Source organism: Notolabrus celidotus, chromosome 1 (genome assembly GCF_009762535.1).
Source record: "Notolabrus celidotus isolate fNotCel1 chromosome 1, fNotCel1.pri, whole genome shotgun sequence".
Lineage (NCBI taxonomy): Eukaryota > Metazoa > Chordata > Actinopteri > Labriformes > Labridae > Notolabrus > Notolabrus celidotus.
The window spans coordinates 13970085-13985483 of record NC_048272.1 but is presented as its reverse complement, the minus strand read 5'-3'; the positions used below and the strand labels follow the sequence as shown (position 1 = coordinate 13985483).

The following is a 15399-nucleotide window of genomic DNA, read 5'->3' as shown; positions in this document are numbered from 1 at the left end:
TGCTGTCCACATACCAAAGTGTTCTTAGGCAAGGGCCTAACCCCAAACTGCCCCCAGTGGCTGTGAAAGGATTAGTTTTTACAGATGGCCGCTTTGCATGGCAGCCTCTGCCATCAGTAGGGATGGGTACCTTTCACATTTGAACCGATACGGTACCGATACCCGATACCTGGGAATCGGTACTCAACGGTACCAATTTTCGGTACTTTTGCGTGTGTTTATGTGGTAATAAATGTTAATTTGTTTAATAATAAAATCTCAAACATATTTTTATTTAACATATTTATTTCATTTAACATGAAATTAACAGAAACATGATTATATAGGTGATTAGATATATTAGCTGACACGTGCTCGTGGCGTCTAATTGCTCTTTCGGGAGTTTATCAATGAACACGTGAACGCCTGCAGAAAGGAAAAAGTCAGTTCTCCATCTCTTTATAATAACATGACACACGACTTACATGTTGGGCATTCACGCACACAAGAACAGTTATAAACAGGGCAGGTAGTCGGAGCAAGAGAGTCCGTCTCAACCATAGACTGTAAATAAAAACTAAACTTTAATCCACCTGCAGTTCTGCCTCGCGGTGAGTGCGCGCGCCCGTCAGCTGCAGGCTCCGTTTGGCGCGCTCCCGCGCAGATGCAGAGAGCAGAGACGTCCACCCGATCAGCCTCTGACTTTATTACAGGGCGAAAGTATCAAAAAAATCGCCTATTCTTCAACTCCCTCACAGTCACAAGGATTCGTCTAGGTACCGAAACATGGTAACGTTTGATTTTACATGAATCGGTACTCGGTAGTACCGACGGAATTCGGTCGGTACCTATAAAAGTACCGAAATCGGTACCCATCCCTAGACATCAGTATATGAATCTGGTATGAAAGGGTGAATTGGACATGTAATGTGAAAGCGCTTTGAGTGGTCAGAAGACTTGAGTAGGTCCATTTTCCACAACTTTTTCTCAGCCTGGATCCAGACCTCACGATGACTGATTGCACTGCCCACTTTGATATTGCCTCTTTTAGCAATGTACAATACAGAGTACATTTGTTTGTTGCCTTATACTTTTGATACATCTACTGTTAAGAAGTTAACTTTCTGCACAGTAAATTGAGAAGCGTTTAATGAATGAAGTATCCAGGTGAAAGTTATTCTGCTAGTCATCCATCCCATTGATGCAGAAAATCCTACAGTCATATGAAAATACAATATTAGCAAAAACAGTCCAATCAAGAGTGATTCACAGAAATGCCAGCTCTTGAGTTTGATAGGACAATTAAAATCAATGGATGATTGAAACAGCAGTTCTGTTTTATTATTTTCTCACCTTTTTTTATCAGAAAACAATTCAGTGATGGATAGAATTAAAATCTACCTAAAGATGAAAAATAAATAATTTGGGCAGTTTTTATGAAGATGAAGACATTTCTCTTCTATTTAAATCAGAGATGATGATCCGTGGTAGAAATATCAAGAGATAGATTGTCATACGCCCTAGACACAGCTTATTTGAAGTGATTGTCAGGTATTTTATTCACTGGTGGAGCCAGAGACAGACAGTCCCATCTGGTGATTAAGTCCACAGTATGAATCTGCAATTTTTAATGTGTCTTTGTTCCATTTATATATCATTTTTTTCAAATTGCCGTACTGAAAATGATCCATATCACCCACTGCTATACACAGCATTTGCACAAATACAAGAGTGATTAAGGACTGAAAATGTTATGAAGGTTACATTTTAGACCAACTGCTTCAAAAACAGCTTTTATCTTTCCATGACTAGAACATTGAACCTTGAGATATGTGCTTGTAGTTGTACAATGTCTCTGTCAAGACCTTTCTCTCTGAGCAAATCCACACATAGAGACATCAGGAGGCGTGGTGTTGTCATGCCCACGTAGCTGTATTGTTCATGTGTCTGGAATCTGAATGAGAGTCCTTGGGCTGGATCGCCACCCACCCAAATCCTCTGAGTAACAATGTGCGCTGTGGGGAGAGAATTAATTTGTTTTCACTTTTTCATGTTTTTTGGCACTTGTGACTACTTTGAGACTAAGCTATATTGGAGCCTGAGCTTTGAAACTAAGTCCCGCTTGGAGAAAAACCCAGAAAAAAAAAATGGCTGTATAAGTTTCTGTCTCTGTTTTTCTGAACTCTTCAGTATTTCTCCTTTTTTCTGAAGCTCCATGCATCAATAACGGTTCTACTGCCTGGAGCTTCACATAATGCTCAGTGTTACCTAATGCTTTTAATGTGTTAATGTAAAGCACATTGAGTTGCCCTCGTGTATGAAATGCGCTATACAAATAAAGCTGCCTTGCCTTGCCTTGCCTACTTAGATAATTAAATATAAGAGCTGGCAAAAACAGCCTTAAAATGCATATTTCATTAGTTGGATAAAGTGAAAAGGTAATGTTTTTATCAGCCTTCTTACTCAAGGAAACAAAACAAAGGCACTGACAGAATAAAAAGCACAAAGATGCATAATACAGAAAATTAATTATGAACAAATCGCTGCCAAAGCTGGCCCAAAGCTGCAGGGTCAGTACAGAACCAGCAGAAATATAATCCACTGTGTATCTAAACGGCTAAAAATAGTTATTTCAAAAGAAACAGCAGGCGCAAACAAAAACATTTCAGTTCCAAGTTTGATATGAAGCATAATCAAGGATTTTATGCAATATGACAAAGTTTCAATTCTAAGACACATTCCAGTAGCACACTTTAAGACTGTAATGAGTGAAGAGGATATGTAAACAATGTCATTCATCAACTTTTATATCTTCTGTGTGTGTTTGAATGTTTCCTTCATGTCTGTGTGTGTGTGTGTTTTTCTCATAAGGATAAAGACCAGGATGAGCAAAAAAAGCCCACCTCTGTGATTGAGATCCAACACCACCACCTACTGCACTGTCTGGAGTCAACCACAGTGAGTACACTTAAACACATTTTATTCTTTAGTCTCAACTCTTGTGGCTTTGAGGATACGTGAAAAAAAGGTTGTTTATTGTCAATTAAGAATATTGTCCTGATGATGAAATTTTGCGCCAGCACTAAAAACAGCATGCACTTCAGGGCTGGAGGTGCTGGCAGACATGATACGTGTTTGTTGTCACAGTAATCTCAGAGCAGAAAAAAATTTCTTATTAAGCCAACTTTTCTCTGTTTTTATTGCTTAAATTCACTGTAAACATTGTTTTTTATAGATATCTTCATGATACATCATTATTGTTCGTGACTCAAACAAACTCCAAGGAAGTTTTCAACAAGAAAAAAGCCAAGGAGTCAACTTCATGCTTAAACTCCCAAACGTTTGTTCTAAGGTGTACATGACTATGACATGAAATAATGGTGATTTCTTTCAGGCTGCTTTGAAGTTTTGCTCAAAGTTATGACCATGCGTATCTTGATCCAGCAGAGGACCTCAAAATATTCCTTGTGAATCCAAGAAGCTCCTTTCTCTGTATTTTTAAACCTATATGTGTTTTCTGTGATAGAAAAGCTCATTTTACTCGCCCATATGACGTTGATAGTCATTATCATAGACTGTTTAAAACATAGACATAGTCTCAGTGATGTCATCCGTTGGTTTCTGAAGAGGCATTATGAAGTCCAAAGATTGCAGTCACCATATTGGATATGCTGACCTAAGGCTGGCCACACACTAGATGACTTCTAGATCTTAAAACCATTGGAGACAACACACATGAAGACAGTTCCAACTGATTTTTAACATTACAATCCTCTGAACACACAAGACGATTCCAAAAGGCTGCCAGACCACACTTTAATATTTGTGGTAACAACATCACAGTGCAGATCACACAGACACAGGATCTGCTCTAGTTCTCTCTCATTGGGTATTCTGTCAGAAACAGACCAATCTGGACTCGTAACTATCAGATTTGTTTGTTTGTTTGTTTGTTTGTTTGTTTGTTTGTTTGTTTGTTTGTTTGTTTGTTTGTTTGTTTATGATCCCTGGTTGGGGAGCAGTATAGACACCACATGCTTGACAATTATTTGGAGAATGAATCAGTTGCGGCAAGCCTTGAATAAGGCCACCACCCCCGATCATTTGGGGTAGCACATTGAGCTCTAAATCAACGAGTGTGTGGCCAGCCTAACTTACCTAACAGTCAAGTAGATACCAAAGAGATGGAGCTGAAATGGCCCAAAGCCACCTGTCACTCAAGTCAGCCACACCCCCAATTACGCCGACTCTTAAAACATTAGAGGCTGATTTATACTTCTGCATCTCCCCTACACAGCAGGGGCTGACGCGGACATGAGCACCACATACTTGTGCGTCGATGTGTCCGTGTCGCGCAGCAATTCTCCGCCGAAACGCTTGAGGGCAGTGTGGTCACTCTGATAGCCGGTCCCTTGCTTCCGGCCCCGCTACAATCTCTGTTTACTTTTCCACAGCGACTCAGAGCGTGTTATGTTAATCTACAGCTGATACATGTTGCTGTTTATCATACAGAAATGATTACATGAAGAATAGAGAGGAGGAGATTAAATACACGGCAGATGTGTGGCCGATGTCCGGGATCCCGGAAGTGCTGTGAATGTGGGAAAGACAATGCCGCCGAGCGGACCTACGGGGAGTTACATTTTGGAGAAGGTGCACGTCAGCTACGTGCGTAGGCCTCTGCGTAGGTACGGGAGCTACACGGACCCCCGGCATAGGGTACACCGTTGATTCAACGCAGAAGGATAAATCAGCCTTAAGAGTCAGTACATTCATTCCACGTCCAGTGTAAATGAAGATATGAGCTATTCAGCTGCTGTGAAATGAGTGGGTGTTTACATGGGGGTTAAATTGGATTTCTTTACTTTTGGAGCCAGCCTCAAGCGGACACTTGAAGAACTGCAGTTATTTTGTGTTTTCACATTGGCCTTTTTTACCAACATCAGAGGTTTCCCCTTAGTCATTACACAGTGTACATGTGTATTTAAACATCCAGGGGGCTGGTTGCTGTCGGATAGTACAATTGTGTTTCCCTCTTTTAAATATGACAAACTACTGACTTGCAAAAAGTTTTGATAATAAAAAACATAAGAGAATGACATTGGACCTGTTTCTCTCACAGCAAACAGACAACATGGTCCACTCGTGGGAGTTTGTGAATGACAGTTTTCAAAACAAGTTTTTACCAGCACTGAAAATCTATCTTGGTTTATTTATTCATAAAATTGAAAATCAAATATCACTCAAGGCCTCTCCTCCAGTAGGTCTGTCTTTATTCACTCCAAATTCTGCTTTGCTCTCTCCTCACCAATCCCTCCTCATGTATTTACATCATCTTTCTGTTTCTTGACTGCAGGCTCACGAGTTTGTGGATGAGCAGATGTACGAGCTGAACTGTTTAGAAACAGCCTTACAAACATACACATCACACAGCCCCTCTATATCTAGCCACGACAGCTCTGAAGGGACCTGCTGTGGCCGCAGAGTAAAGAGAAACTCTCCTCTGCCTAACGCCAGCCTGCCCTCCACCCACCCAACACACCAGAGCCCCCTGCAGGAACTCAGTGCCCTGCACATACAGTGTGGAGACCCACCGTCACACATCCCCAGGTAAAACCACAGAATAGAGGAGACAGAGACCTGATCCAGGTTTGAGGCAGGTTGTATATACATATATAAATACAGTATATATATATATTAGGGCTGTCACGACATCAGTAATTCACCTCATAGTTATTGTGGCCCAAAAAATATCACAATAAGCATATTGTGGTGATATTTATTGAAAACATGGAGGATCAGTCATTATCAGTCAGATTAACTCAACTTTACTAATCATCTCTTTTTTGCAATATACTCTAAACATGAGCATGGGGAGGTGAAGAGATATGATATCTTTGGCTTAATGTCCACTGATCATGTCTTTAGTTTTTTCTCTTTCCAGTTCTAATGACTTTTGCTTCTAGTGACTTTTGCAGTCGCTGTTTTTCCTAATTTCCTGCAGACAGGAGTGTCCTCAAACACCCAGTCAATTTTTTTACAAAATCCCCACAACTCACAAAGTAGCAAGCAAACTTTTTTTGGGTGCAGGTAGAGTACCTCACTTTCATCTGTCATCTCCTCCGACATGATTTGCGTTGCAGTAGAAGCCACACACACGGCTGTAAAGGCTAGCTGGCTAGCTGACAACTGAGTCTTCTTCTTCTGTTGCTCCTGCTGCTTCTTCTGTCTGTCCTCCATTTTACAGCAGGCGGCAACTTGCATAAAGATACAACTACTGCCCCCTACTCTGAACCAATTAGTGACACAGTATTACTGTATGCTCATTTTTAGCACAATATCCACATTTAAGTTTTTTACAAGTCATTTCTCGTCAATAGCGGTTATTGCGGCAGCCCTAAATATACATATACACTATATATATACATAGATAGATATCAATAGATATATAGCGCTAATTCATAACAATGTTAACTTGAGACACTTAGAGTGCTCCGTTTTCCCAGTGTGTGCATGTATCTTTTGACTCCAAATTGTTGATGCAGTCAGAAAATTTGTATTTTCTTCAACAATGAGCCTAAAGTATGTGCAAGTCTACAATAAACAGGATGTGGTTTTTGAGGAACATAATATGCTGTTATTTAGTGATATACACAAATAGAATAACTTCTCCTACCATGCAGATATAATACCAAAGCTTTACATATTATAATACCTGTTGAAAGCCTCAGTCTGCACTGCTTATCATTTATCCCATTATCTTTGTAGTTTTGGCTTGCTAAAGGATTTCATTTTCTTGCACCTAAAAGCTTAATATTTTGTGTGCAATAAAAAAGCCTCCACAGCCATGACCAGGAATGAAACGACACAACAATTAAGAGCAGGAAAAAAAAACAGAGGTGTTACACAGAACAGTTATATCATCACATGACATCTGTGATTGGCTTGACTGGAGAGGCCATTTGTGATGCAAAGCCTGTTTTTAAACAAAATTAGTCTGTGTAAAAAATTAAAATAAAGAGTGCAGTACCCCAAAGAGCCGTTAGATGGCGGTGTCGGAACATTGTACAATGTAATCTCTCATTATTTTGATGTGAACTTTCCATTTCTATACAATTTCAAGCTAAATCAGGTTTAATACTACATGATATGTTGCCTGTGGCTGCTACAAACTATTAATTAAGAGATTTAACTTTGAAAAAAGGGAAATAGATATATCTACATGATCATTATAACAGTTTATATGTTAAAAAAAGCTTTAAATAAAAGCAACAGATGAAAACATTAAGCAAAGTAGCTCACTTCAATAATACAAGAGTGGATTTCTAGTGATTGATGCATTCTTTCTGTAAAAGTTTACCTCAAACATCCCTCTTTGTAAAGTCTACTTCTCAGGTTGAGATTTTTTTTGAACAACTGCTGTTATCCCGACTCCGCACATATTCTTAGAAGTTGTCGTCTACAACATAAAATTACCCGTAGTCACTCTTTTCTTTTTTTCTCCTTCCTTTAGTCGTTCGAACCTCAACCTGAAAACTGATAACATCAGCAGGATCAACTGCAAAGGCGGCGGCAGGATCACCACTGCAATAATCAGCCTCCCGACACCCCCAGCTTTGACCCCTGATGGTGACGGCCTCCACGGGCCCCCGCAGAGGAGGCCGCCTCCACCCCCAGCTCTCCCTTCAGCACCCAGCATCCAAACCACAACAAGCTCTGCTGGTGTTAACATCGTCAAAGTGTCTGCTCTGTGACTTCCTGTGTGCCACATGTAACTCAACTCAGCAGGAGGAGCGGAGAGAGGGAGAAGAAGAAGAAAAGGAAAAAGAGGTCGCACTACCTTTATGGCAGCACCCTGTCCCGTCTCGCAGGGTCGACAGGAGGAGGGACGATCCCTTGAGGAGTCACCAGGAGGTGTTTTGAGAAGATGGAAGATGTGGAGACTTTGCAGGGGTAGAGGACTGTAGATATGAGAACCAGGAATCACACACTCGTCATGTTGTGTTTGCACTGTAGATACAAACAGAAATGTTGCATCTAATAGTTCCTAACAGCAGTAAAGATGTTTTACAGCCAGCACTGCAGAAGAGATTGAAAGACAATGTGCTATTAGTCCACACAGCACAAATCCATTTAAAGCGAACTCACAGTGAAATAGTAGAAAGGATATTTTGTCGACTTGAAATGTGTTTGAAGTAAGATGAGCAAAGTGTTGGCTGTTTTTACTTGAATTTGTTTGGTCTTGTTTGTGTTACGTGTTGTTTGTCTGAAGTATTTTGATGAAGTTTAAAAAAATATGATACAGTTTTCTTTACAGCATCATTTGATCTGTCAGGGCACCTGATGCTGCAAATGTCAGAACTTGATGTTTGGAACTTTAGTGTTCAATTTTATGATTTTTTGTTGTGATGCTGTATTTGTCCATCATGTCAAAGACTCAAACAAACTGTGCATTTTAGTTGCTTCATTTTTAAAATTCTGATAAGACATCCACCTGACACTCTATCACAACATTATCTGTTTTCATACTGATGTGAGACAAGGCAGTGATGTGTCAAAGCTGACTTCAAGCACTTTGTTCCTGCTGAAGATCCAAATTTCAAAACGCCTAACAAAGTTACTCTTTTCTAAAATACGCTCAGTGACAGCCGCAACCACCTGAGTGATGTAGTTTATAGAAAATGTGACGCAGACAGGAGCAAATAGTGCAGTTGTTTGGGACTATTTTGCGCTGCGGATGGACAAACTTTTAGAAAGTGCAGTAGATGGCAGCATCAGGCTAATTCACGCTCAGAGCACTTTTGTAGCTCTTTGAAATATTTTTTAAAGGAGATCTGTACGAGGAGAATAAGAACGATAATTTATTTATTTTCATTGGATTTGTTGAAAAATTAAGAACACTATAAAATATTTTTGCTACATATTACTAACATACATTGTTTTAATCATATCAGATCCTGTTTCTATAAATGTGTTTTATAGAAACAGTCTGTGAACTTCAAACATCAAATGTAGCCTCCACTCACTGAGTGTTGTAGGCTGAGATGGAAATTAACAGAGAAATACTCATGTGCACATTCATTAGGCGTTATGTCACCATTGTCTTAAGGGTAAGATATGCAAGAACAAAATGGTTTTCAGTGAAACATAAAGTGGGATTGTTCTCCCGTACTATATTCCACATCAATAAACAACTTTTAAACAACAGGAGGGAGTGATGTTGTCCTGAATATTAGGCTGTGATTTCATGATATATAAGATCAGATGGGCTGATATTCAGAATAACAGCATGACCTTGAGTGTGATATTACCTTTATTACACACTTCTACAAGAAGCATACAGTATTAGAATGTATTCATCATCATCAGATACGTTTTTTACTTAATCATTCATTTGGTTTCATTAACACAACTAGTTCCAAAATGTACAGCTGCTTTGTATTATTTGCATTTGTCTGTATGTCTTCATGCATCATGCATTAGTTGCTTTTGGTGACCTGTGTGATTCATAAGATACAGGTTTTTTCAATCTGGACAAAGAGTGTTGCTGTAGATGGTGAGGTGAGGTGATGCACATAATTACAAGTCCCAGTGATATTAAACTCTATATCAGCACTCATGGAAAGTCGCTTGTCCAATCAGATTATTGGGTCAGATCTAATTATTATATAATTAGACTGGTATTACGCAGTAGGCAGAGATGCTGTATTGAATATCAGCACTGCTGACATTCAGTCACAGGCATGAGGCCAAAAACAATCAGTGCTGATATTCAGTATAACATCACATCCTAGAGTATTACACATGAGCTATAAAAGCAGAATTTAATAGAAAAATGAAAGAGAACAATTGATGATTATCTTTTGTTAATTTGTTTCATTATTCATTTGGCTTACTCTGTTTACTAGTTCCAAATCTTGACTGGGACTTTGCTGTTCGATCATTTCCTGATTTTTCTTGATACTTTGTGTGTGCATCAGCCATTTAGTCTATATCGAACAGACATAACTTTGCCACTGCCTATCGTGAGATATGAAGCCAAAAGACCGTCTCCCTGGGTGCTGCCAAGGCATGCATAGGAGTGACCCGGCTGTAGGACTGACGGCACACTCTCACTGCTAACCAAAACCTGCATTAAACTTACTGATAAAACATTGAAGATCACTCAAGTCAGTACAATCCAAAGCAGAACAGATTAATGTCTTGGTTTGAAGCAGACACTCATGGTATTAGAAAGTTCATGACTCTTGTGTTATTTTTTTATGTTTTCTCTCATCATTCCTCCTCTACTCTGCTAATCCAGAAGATCGCCGCAGGAAACTCTGCATTTGTCAACAGAGCTGCCATGATGTTATATCCCTTAATTTTGAAATAAAATAAGTAATTCAAACTAAAATTCTCTGAAAAAATTAACACTTGGACTTAAATCAGCATAATAATAACTAACCATAATGACAGAAACCACTTTAAAGAAAAATAAGTTTGAGGTGTATTTAAGTTTTTATAGTTTGTCCCATATTCCATCTGTTGACATAGGGAGTGGAGTTTATGACCTATACAGCAGCCAGTCAGCAGGGGGAGCTCTGAATCTTTTGGCTTCAGTCAGTGACTGGCGTCAATTTTAGTATATGGTCTTTTAAACTAACACAATAAAGCAGACCATCTACTATGGATCATGAAAGTTAAAAAGGTTTGTTGAAATGTCAATTAACCATATTCAAAACAACAAGGTGATGATGTACACAGTTCAAAGCCCTATTGCTGTTGTACTGTATATTAGCACTCATGGGATACCTTTTGTCCAATCAGATCACTGGGTTTGAACTATCTGTGGTACAATGGGCAACTCAGTCATGAAATTCTCCACTGAATCAAGTCAAAGATGGTCACCATATGGCAGCAAAGAGATATCAGATGAATGGATATAAACGACTGTTCTTTAAGCCTTGCTCCTGCAGTACTGTCACTGATGTACCTGCCTGCTGCACATTGTTGCTCATTTGAAGGTGGTGTTTTGGATCGTGTGTGATTACTTGCCCAGTGAGTAATTGTTTATCTGTAAGAAATGGTGTGTTTATTTGTCTTTTGGTTTGTTGGTTTCCCTGAAGTGGACCCTAGTTTGACATTTGGTGTTTTATCGATCATGAGGTACAAAGTGATTTTTTTTTTTTTTTTTTTTTTTTTGCTGTATTGGTAAACTTTAGCATTTCTGTATTTTTCCATGTTCTTTATGCTGCTATATAAAAAACTATGAGCCCTTTAGATAACTTTACTTTCCACTGTTAGCATTGAAAATAATGAATGTCCTCTTGATTGTGCTGTTCATGTTTTGGATATTGGTTACCACTAATGCAGTATCTACATATTAGGGCTTTTTGCAGTATCATAGACCACCTTCATGCATTTAAAACACAAAGCACTCCCCTCACACCAGTGTGAATACTACACAATGATCACTTGCTGTTATTACATGATGGACTTGACCTAAAAGGCATTGTGGGGGTCACTTTTTTAAAAGTCTTGGCATTGCTGTTTGTGTTGTTTCTTATCTTTTGATCCTTTTGAACGGAGCTTTTCTGTCTGTTTGCTGTGTTTATTCTGTCAGTTTGTTTGTTATGACAAGTGTCAGAAAATTAAATTCTGCCACAACAATCAAGTGTTGAGTTGCTTCTCGTCTTTTCTTACTGACATGACTTTGTGTTTGGACCACAGTTTAAAAAACCCAGCTCAGGTCTGAGACGTGCTAAATGTAGTCAAACACAGATCAGACCTTTCCTTTATTCAGATCCCCAGTAGCTTCCACTAACGCAGCAGCTGCTATTCCAGGGGTTTCAGTTTTGCCTGAGTTTCAGTACAGACAGTAACAAGTATAGACAGTAATCTCCATTACACATTGTTAGTATTATTATCATGTCTAATTATCTATTACTTATTTTTTTATTCATGCATACAGCGTAATCACCACACAGGAATCAGCCAAGTTACACCAATAGTCATACATATACTGTATGTGTCTCTCAAAACATGAACACAGGCCTCACTAGATGGCAGCATAATACACAAGTCATCTCTGGCTGAGTGTCCAGGCCTCACACCCCACACACACCTTTATATCCATCCATTATTTTGAAACGCTTATCCTGTTAGGGTCGCGGGGGGCTGGAGCCTATCCAAGCAGTCATTGGGCTCAAGGTAGGGTACACCCTGGACAGGTTGCTAGCCTATCATAGTGCTAACATGTAGAGACAGACCACCATTTATGCATACACTCACCCCTACGAGCAATATAGAGTGACCAATCAATTTGGTGAGCATGTGTTTGGAATGTGGAAGGAGGCCAAAGAACCCAGAGAGAACCTACGCATGCACAGGGAGAATATGCAAACTTCAGTCAGAAAGGTACCTGCCCGACCGGAAATTTGAACCTTCCAGCTGTGAAGCAACAGTGCTAACTACTGCACCACTATGCAGTCCCTTCACTTTTATATGAGTTTTAAAAATTCCACAGCTGAATTTAAAGACTTAAAGCATTATGCTTTGTATGAATTACACAAGCAAACTTGATGATCAGAAACAAGACTAACAATTTCTATAATGTGATTCTGAGGCTTGTAACCCATTCAAAGAGCCAAAATTGATACAAACAGAAAGCTTGTTGGGGAGTTATTCACTTTTGTTACCCGGCTTTCTTACTGATCTTCCAGCTTTGTAAGATTGGTCAAAACCCCTTGACAAACCCTTGACAATGGTTATTAACTTCCACTAACATGAGCAACACTAGAGGCAAACAGATCACGTCATGTCAAATCAATCCTCGGATGCTACGCCTTAGAGTGAACATATGGACTCTGCAACTGGATCTTTAATTTACCCTTGTACTTTTAAACAGTGGAGTGTCATCCATTATTTACTTTCTTTATTTTGGTCTGACTGATTTAATATCTCACCTTACTGTTAAAATGGCAGTGTGGGCATGTATGTATGTATGTATATTTTCTTTGTTTTTTCTGTTAGGTATTTTGTATTTTTTCTCTCTTGTTTGTTCTTTTTTTTTGTCTTTTTTGTCTTTTGATAGCTTTCCATAATGATGTGCGTGCCTATTTCTTTTTCCTTTTTATTATGGCTTGTCTGTCTGTTTTCTTGTCTTGTTATATAACCAAAAACTGAAAATACAGTTCTTAAAATAAAAAAAAAAAGAATGAATCCTCAGAAAAGAGTTCCGGTATCCTACACAGAAGTTAGCAACACCATCTTAATCACCATAAAACATTTGAATGCTCCTGTTTCAAGATAACTGCTGATACAAACACACTTTGGTGTCACTCTGTGAAACTGTAACATGAAACTTTGTCAGAGAGGAAAAAAAAACCCAGAATATTATTTGTCTTCAAAAACATGATCATGTCAGGACCTTCTGTTGAGGGGTCACTGTCGCATATACTTAGATATCCTCATTATATATCCTCTCAATGCCCAGACTTTCAAGATTGTTGGACATTTTACCAATCAATTAATGATTTATTGAGAGAATAAATGAAAGCTCAATATTAAAAAGAAAATAATGATTTATTGCAGCCCAGCAACACAGTAAATATAAATGTATGAAATATAATCCTAACTGTAGCCAAAACATAAAGCTATATGATTCAATGAGTTTTATGATAGAGAACATAGCAAAATGCTAAAATACAGAGCTCACTAAATAATAAGTCACCTCTAAATACTGTGACATAATATGACCTACAAAGGGAAAGAGAAGTCATGTTTCTGACACACCTCTACCTCTGCTTTCATGTATCTAACCAGGTGTTTCACTGCCAGCTCACTCTCGATAACATAAGTAAGTCTGACAGTCTGTCACAATTTATTACCCATCATTAGTGTTTGTCTGGGTGATGTCATCACACGCAGGGACAAGATGACTCAAACACAGTATGACTAACTCACTTTGAAGATTAAAAAACAAAACACAACTGCTTCACAAATCGGCTTCATGAAGATTTTGTTTCCAAGTAGAGCAGCGAAGATAAGAAACATCCAGAGTATTTTAAGTTTTCTCAAATGTGAGTGGGATTTATTTGTTTTTATTTGCAATAATCATGTAAAATTTATATTTACTGTAAACTCTTCAGCTTAGATACACTGATGAGGAAGACATACTTACTGTATGTTGAGACTGATTTGTGATGTTTGGCACAAAAATGTCTCTCTGTCAATCTTTTTTCAAAATGTTTAAAAGTGATAACAAAACCACTGTGAAACTGTGTAACAGTGGATTTCGAAAACAACTTTTTTATGCCTTTATTTGAGACTTGATGGTATAGCTATAAGGAAAAGATGCAGGGCAAGAAAGTCTCTGACCATATGACCTATGTCCAAGCATGAGCAGCCCCTGAAACCTTCAGGACACCAGAAAAAGACACTTTTAAAACTAGTCAAAAGCAAAATCTGTAGTGACTGACAAATTCCATCCTCTAGGTGGCAGTGCACTAACATTTTTGGTTTACAGAGACAATTAAATCTACTGGAAAAGGGCAGGCTGCAAGAAAAAATGGTTAAGTTTGCTTCATAGGTCAATTATCAATTAGTACTGCACACACATTACACTTTGTATTAAGATTGACTAGGTACAGAACAGGACATGCTGCAGCTTGGAGCAAATAGTTATGTAATGATTGAATCCATTGACTACATTCATTATGTAATTACTAACTTCATCAATGCTTTATCTGTGAATAAAGAAGAACAGGCGGAGATAAATATAGGAGCAAAAATAATGACCTATTTCATCTGGAGATTAATCATTTTAGTATATTTCCCTTAACAGTCTTAACATAAATGTCCTCCGTTCCATCATCTCTGTCCTTCATATTTCTCTCCTTGTATCTTTGAATGATGTAAATAAAACTTTACCAACCTGCTGCTTACACACACCTCATCACTGAACAATCACCATATTAAAGGAGGCTAATGGGTCTGCTTGGTGATGTCATGCCAAACACTGAGTAACAGGTTTGTTGTGGATACATGCGTGTCTCGTTATTTGATCATTGTATTACCTCATTTTATCTTCTGTCATTCTACTTGTGTGAAGCAATAATTGCCTGTTTATGTAACAGGATAATATAAAGATGTTATCTGACAGCTCTGATGTGGTTTCATGACATACTACTTAGAAAATGACAGCAGTAACAACACTGAAAAGCAGATAAAGCTTCTTTAGTTACATTTAAAATAGAAAGCAGGTAATCTCTGCCAAATGAAATCACACATCATTTTTTTATAACTCTATGTCTGGAAAGACTTAACCACAATCAATTTAATCAATGAAATATATTACGTTCACATGTATTCATTGCTTTTTATTGCTAAAGAGTAACTTAGATAAAGGAACCTTTACTACAGTGTGGCAATCATAGA

At 38.4% G+C, this 15399-nt stretch overlaps 1 protein-coding gene across 1 annotated transcript in view; it reads left to right on the top strand.

The window, feature by feature from the left end:
- The window catches only part of LOC117820315 (potassium voltage-gated channel subfamily D member 3-like), a 33570-nt gene extending 21935 nt beyond the window's left edge, over window positions 1–11635 (top strand). Inside the window, exons 4-6 of the mRNA XM_034694045.1 lie at window positions 2851–2937; window positions 5336–5589; window positions 7493–11635. Of these exons, the coding sequence (XP_034549936.1) occupies window positions 2851–2937; window positions 5336–5589; window positions 7493–7733 (582 nt within the window). The 3' untranslated portion in view covers window positions 7734–11635. The remainder of the gene's footprint in view (window positions 1–2850; window positions 2938–5335; window positions 5590–7492) is intronic.
- The last annotated feature ends 3764 nt before the right edge of the window (window positions 11636–15399 follow it).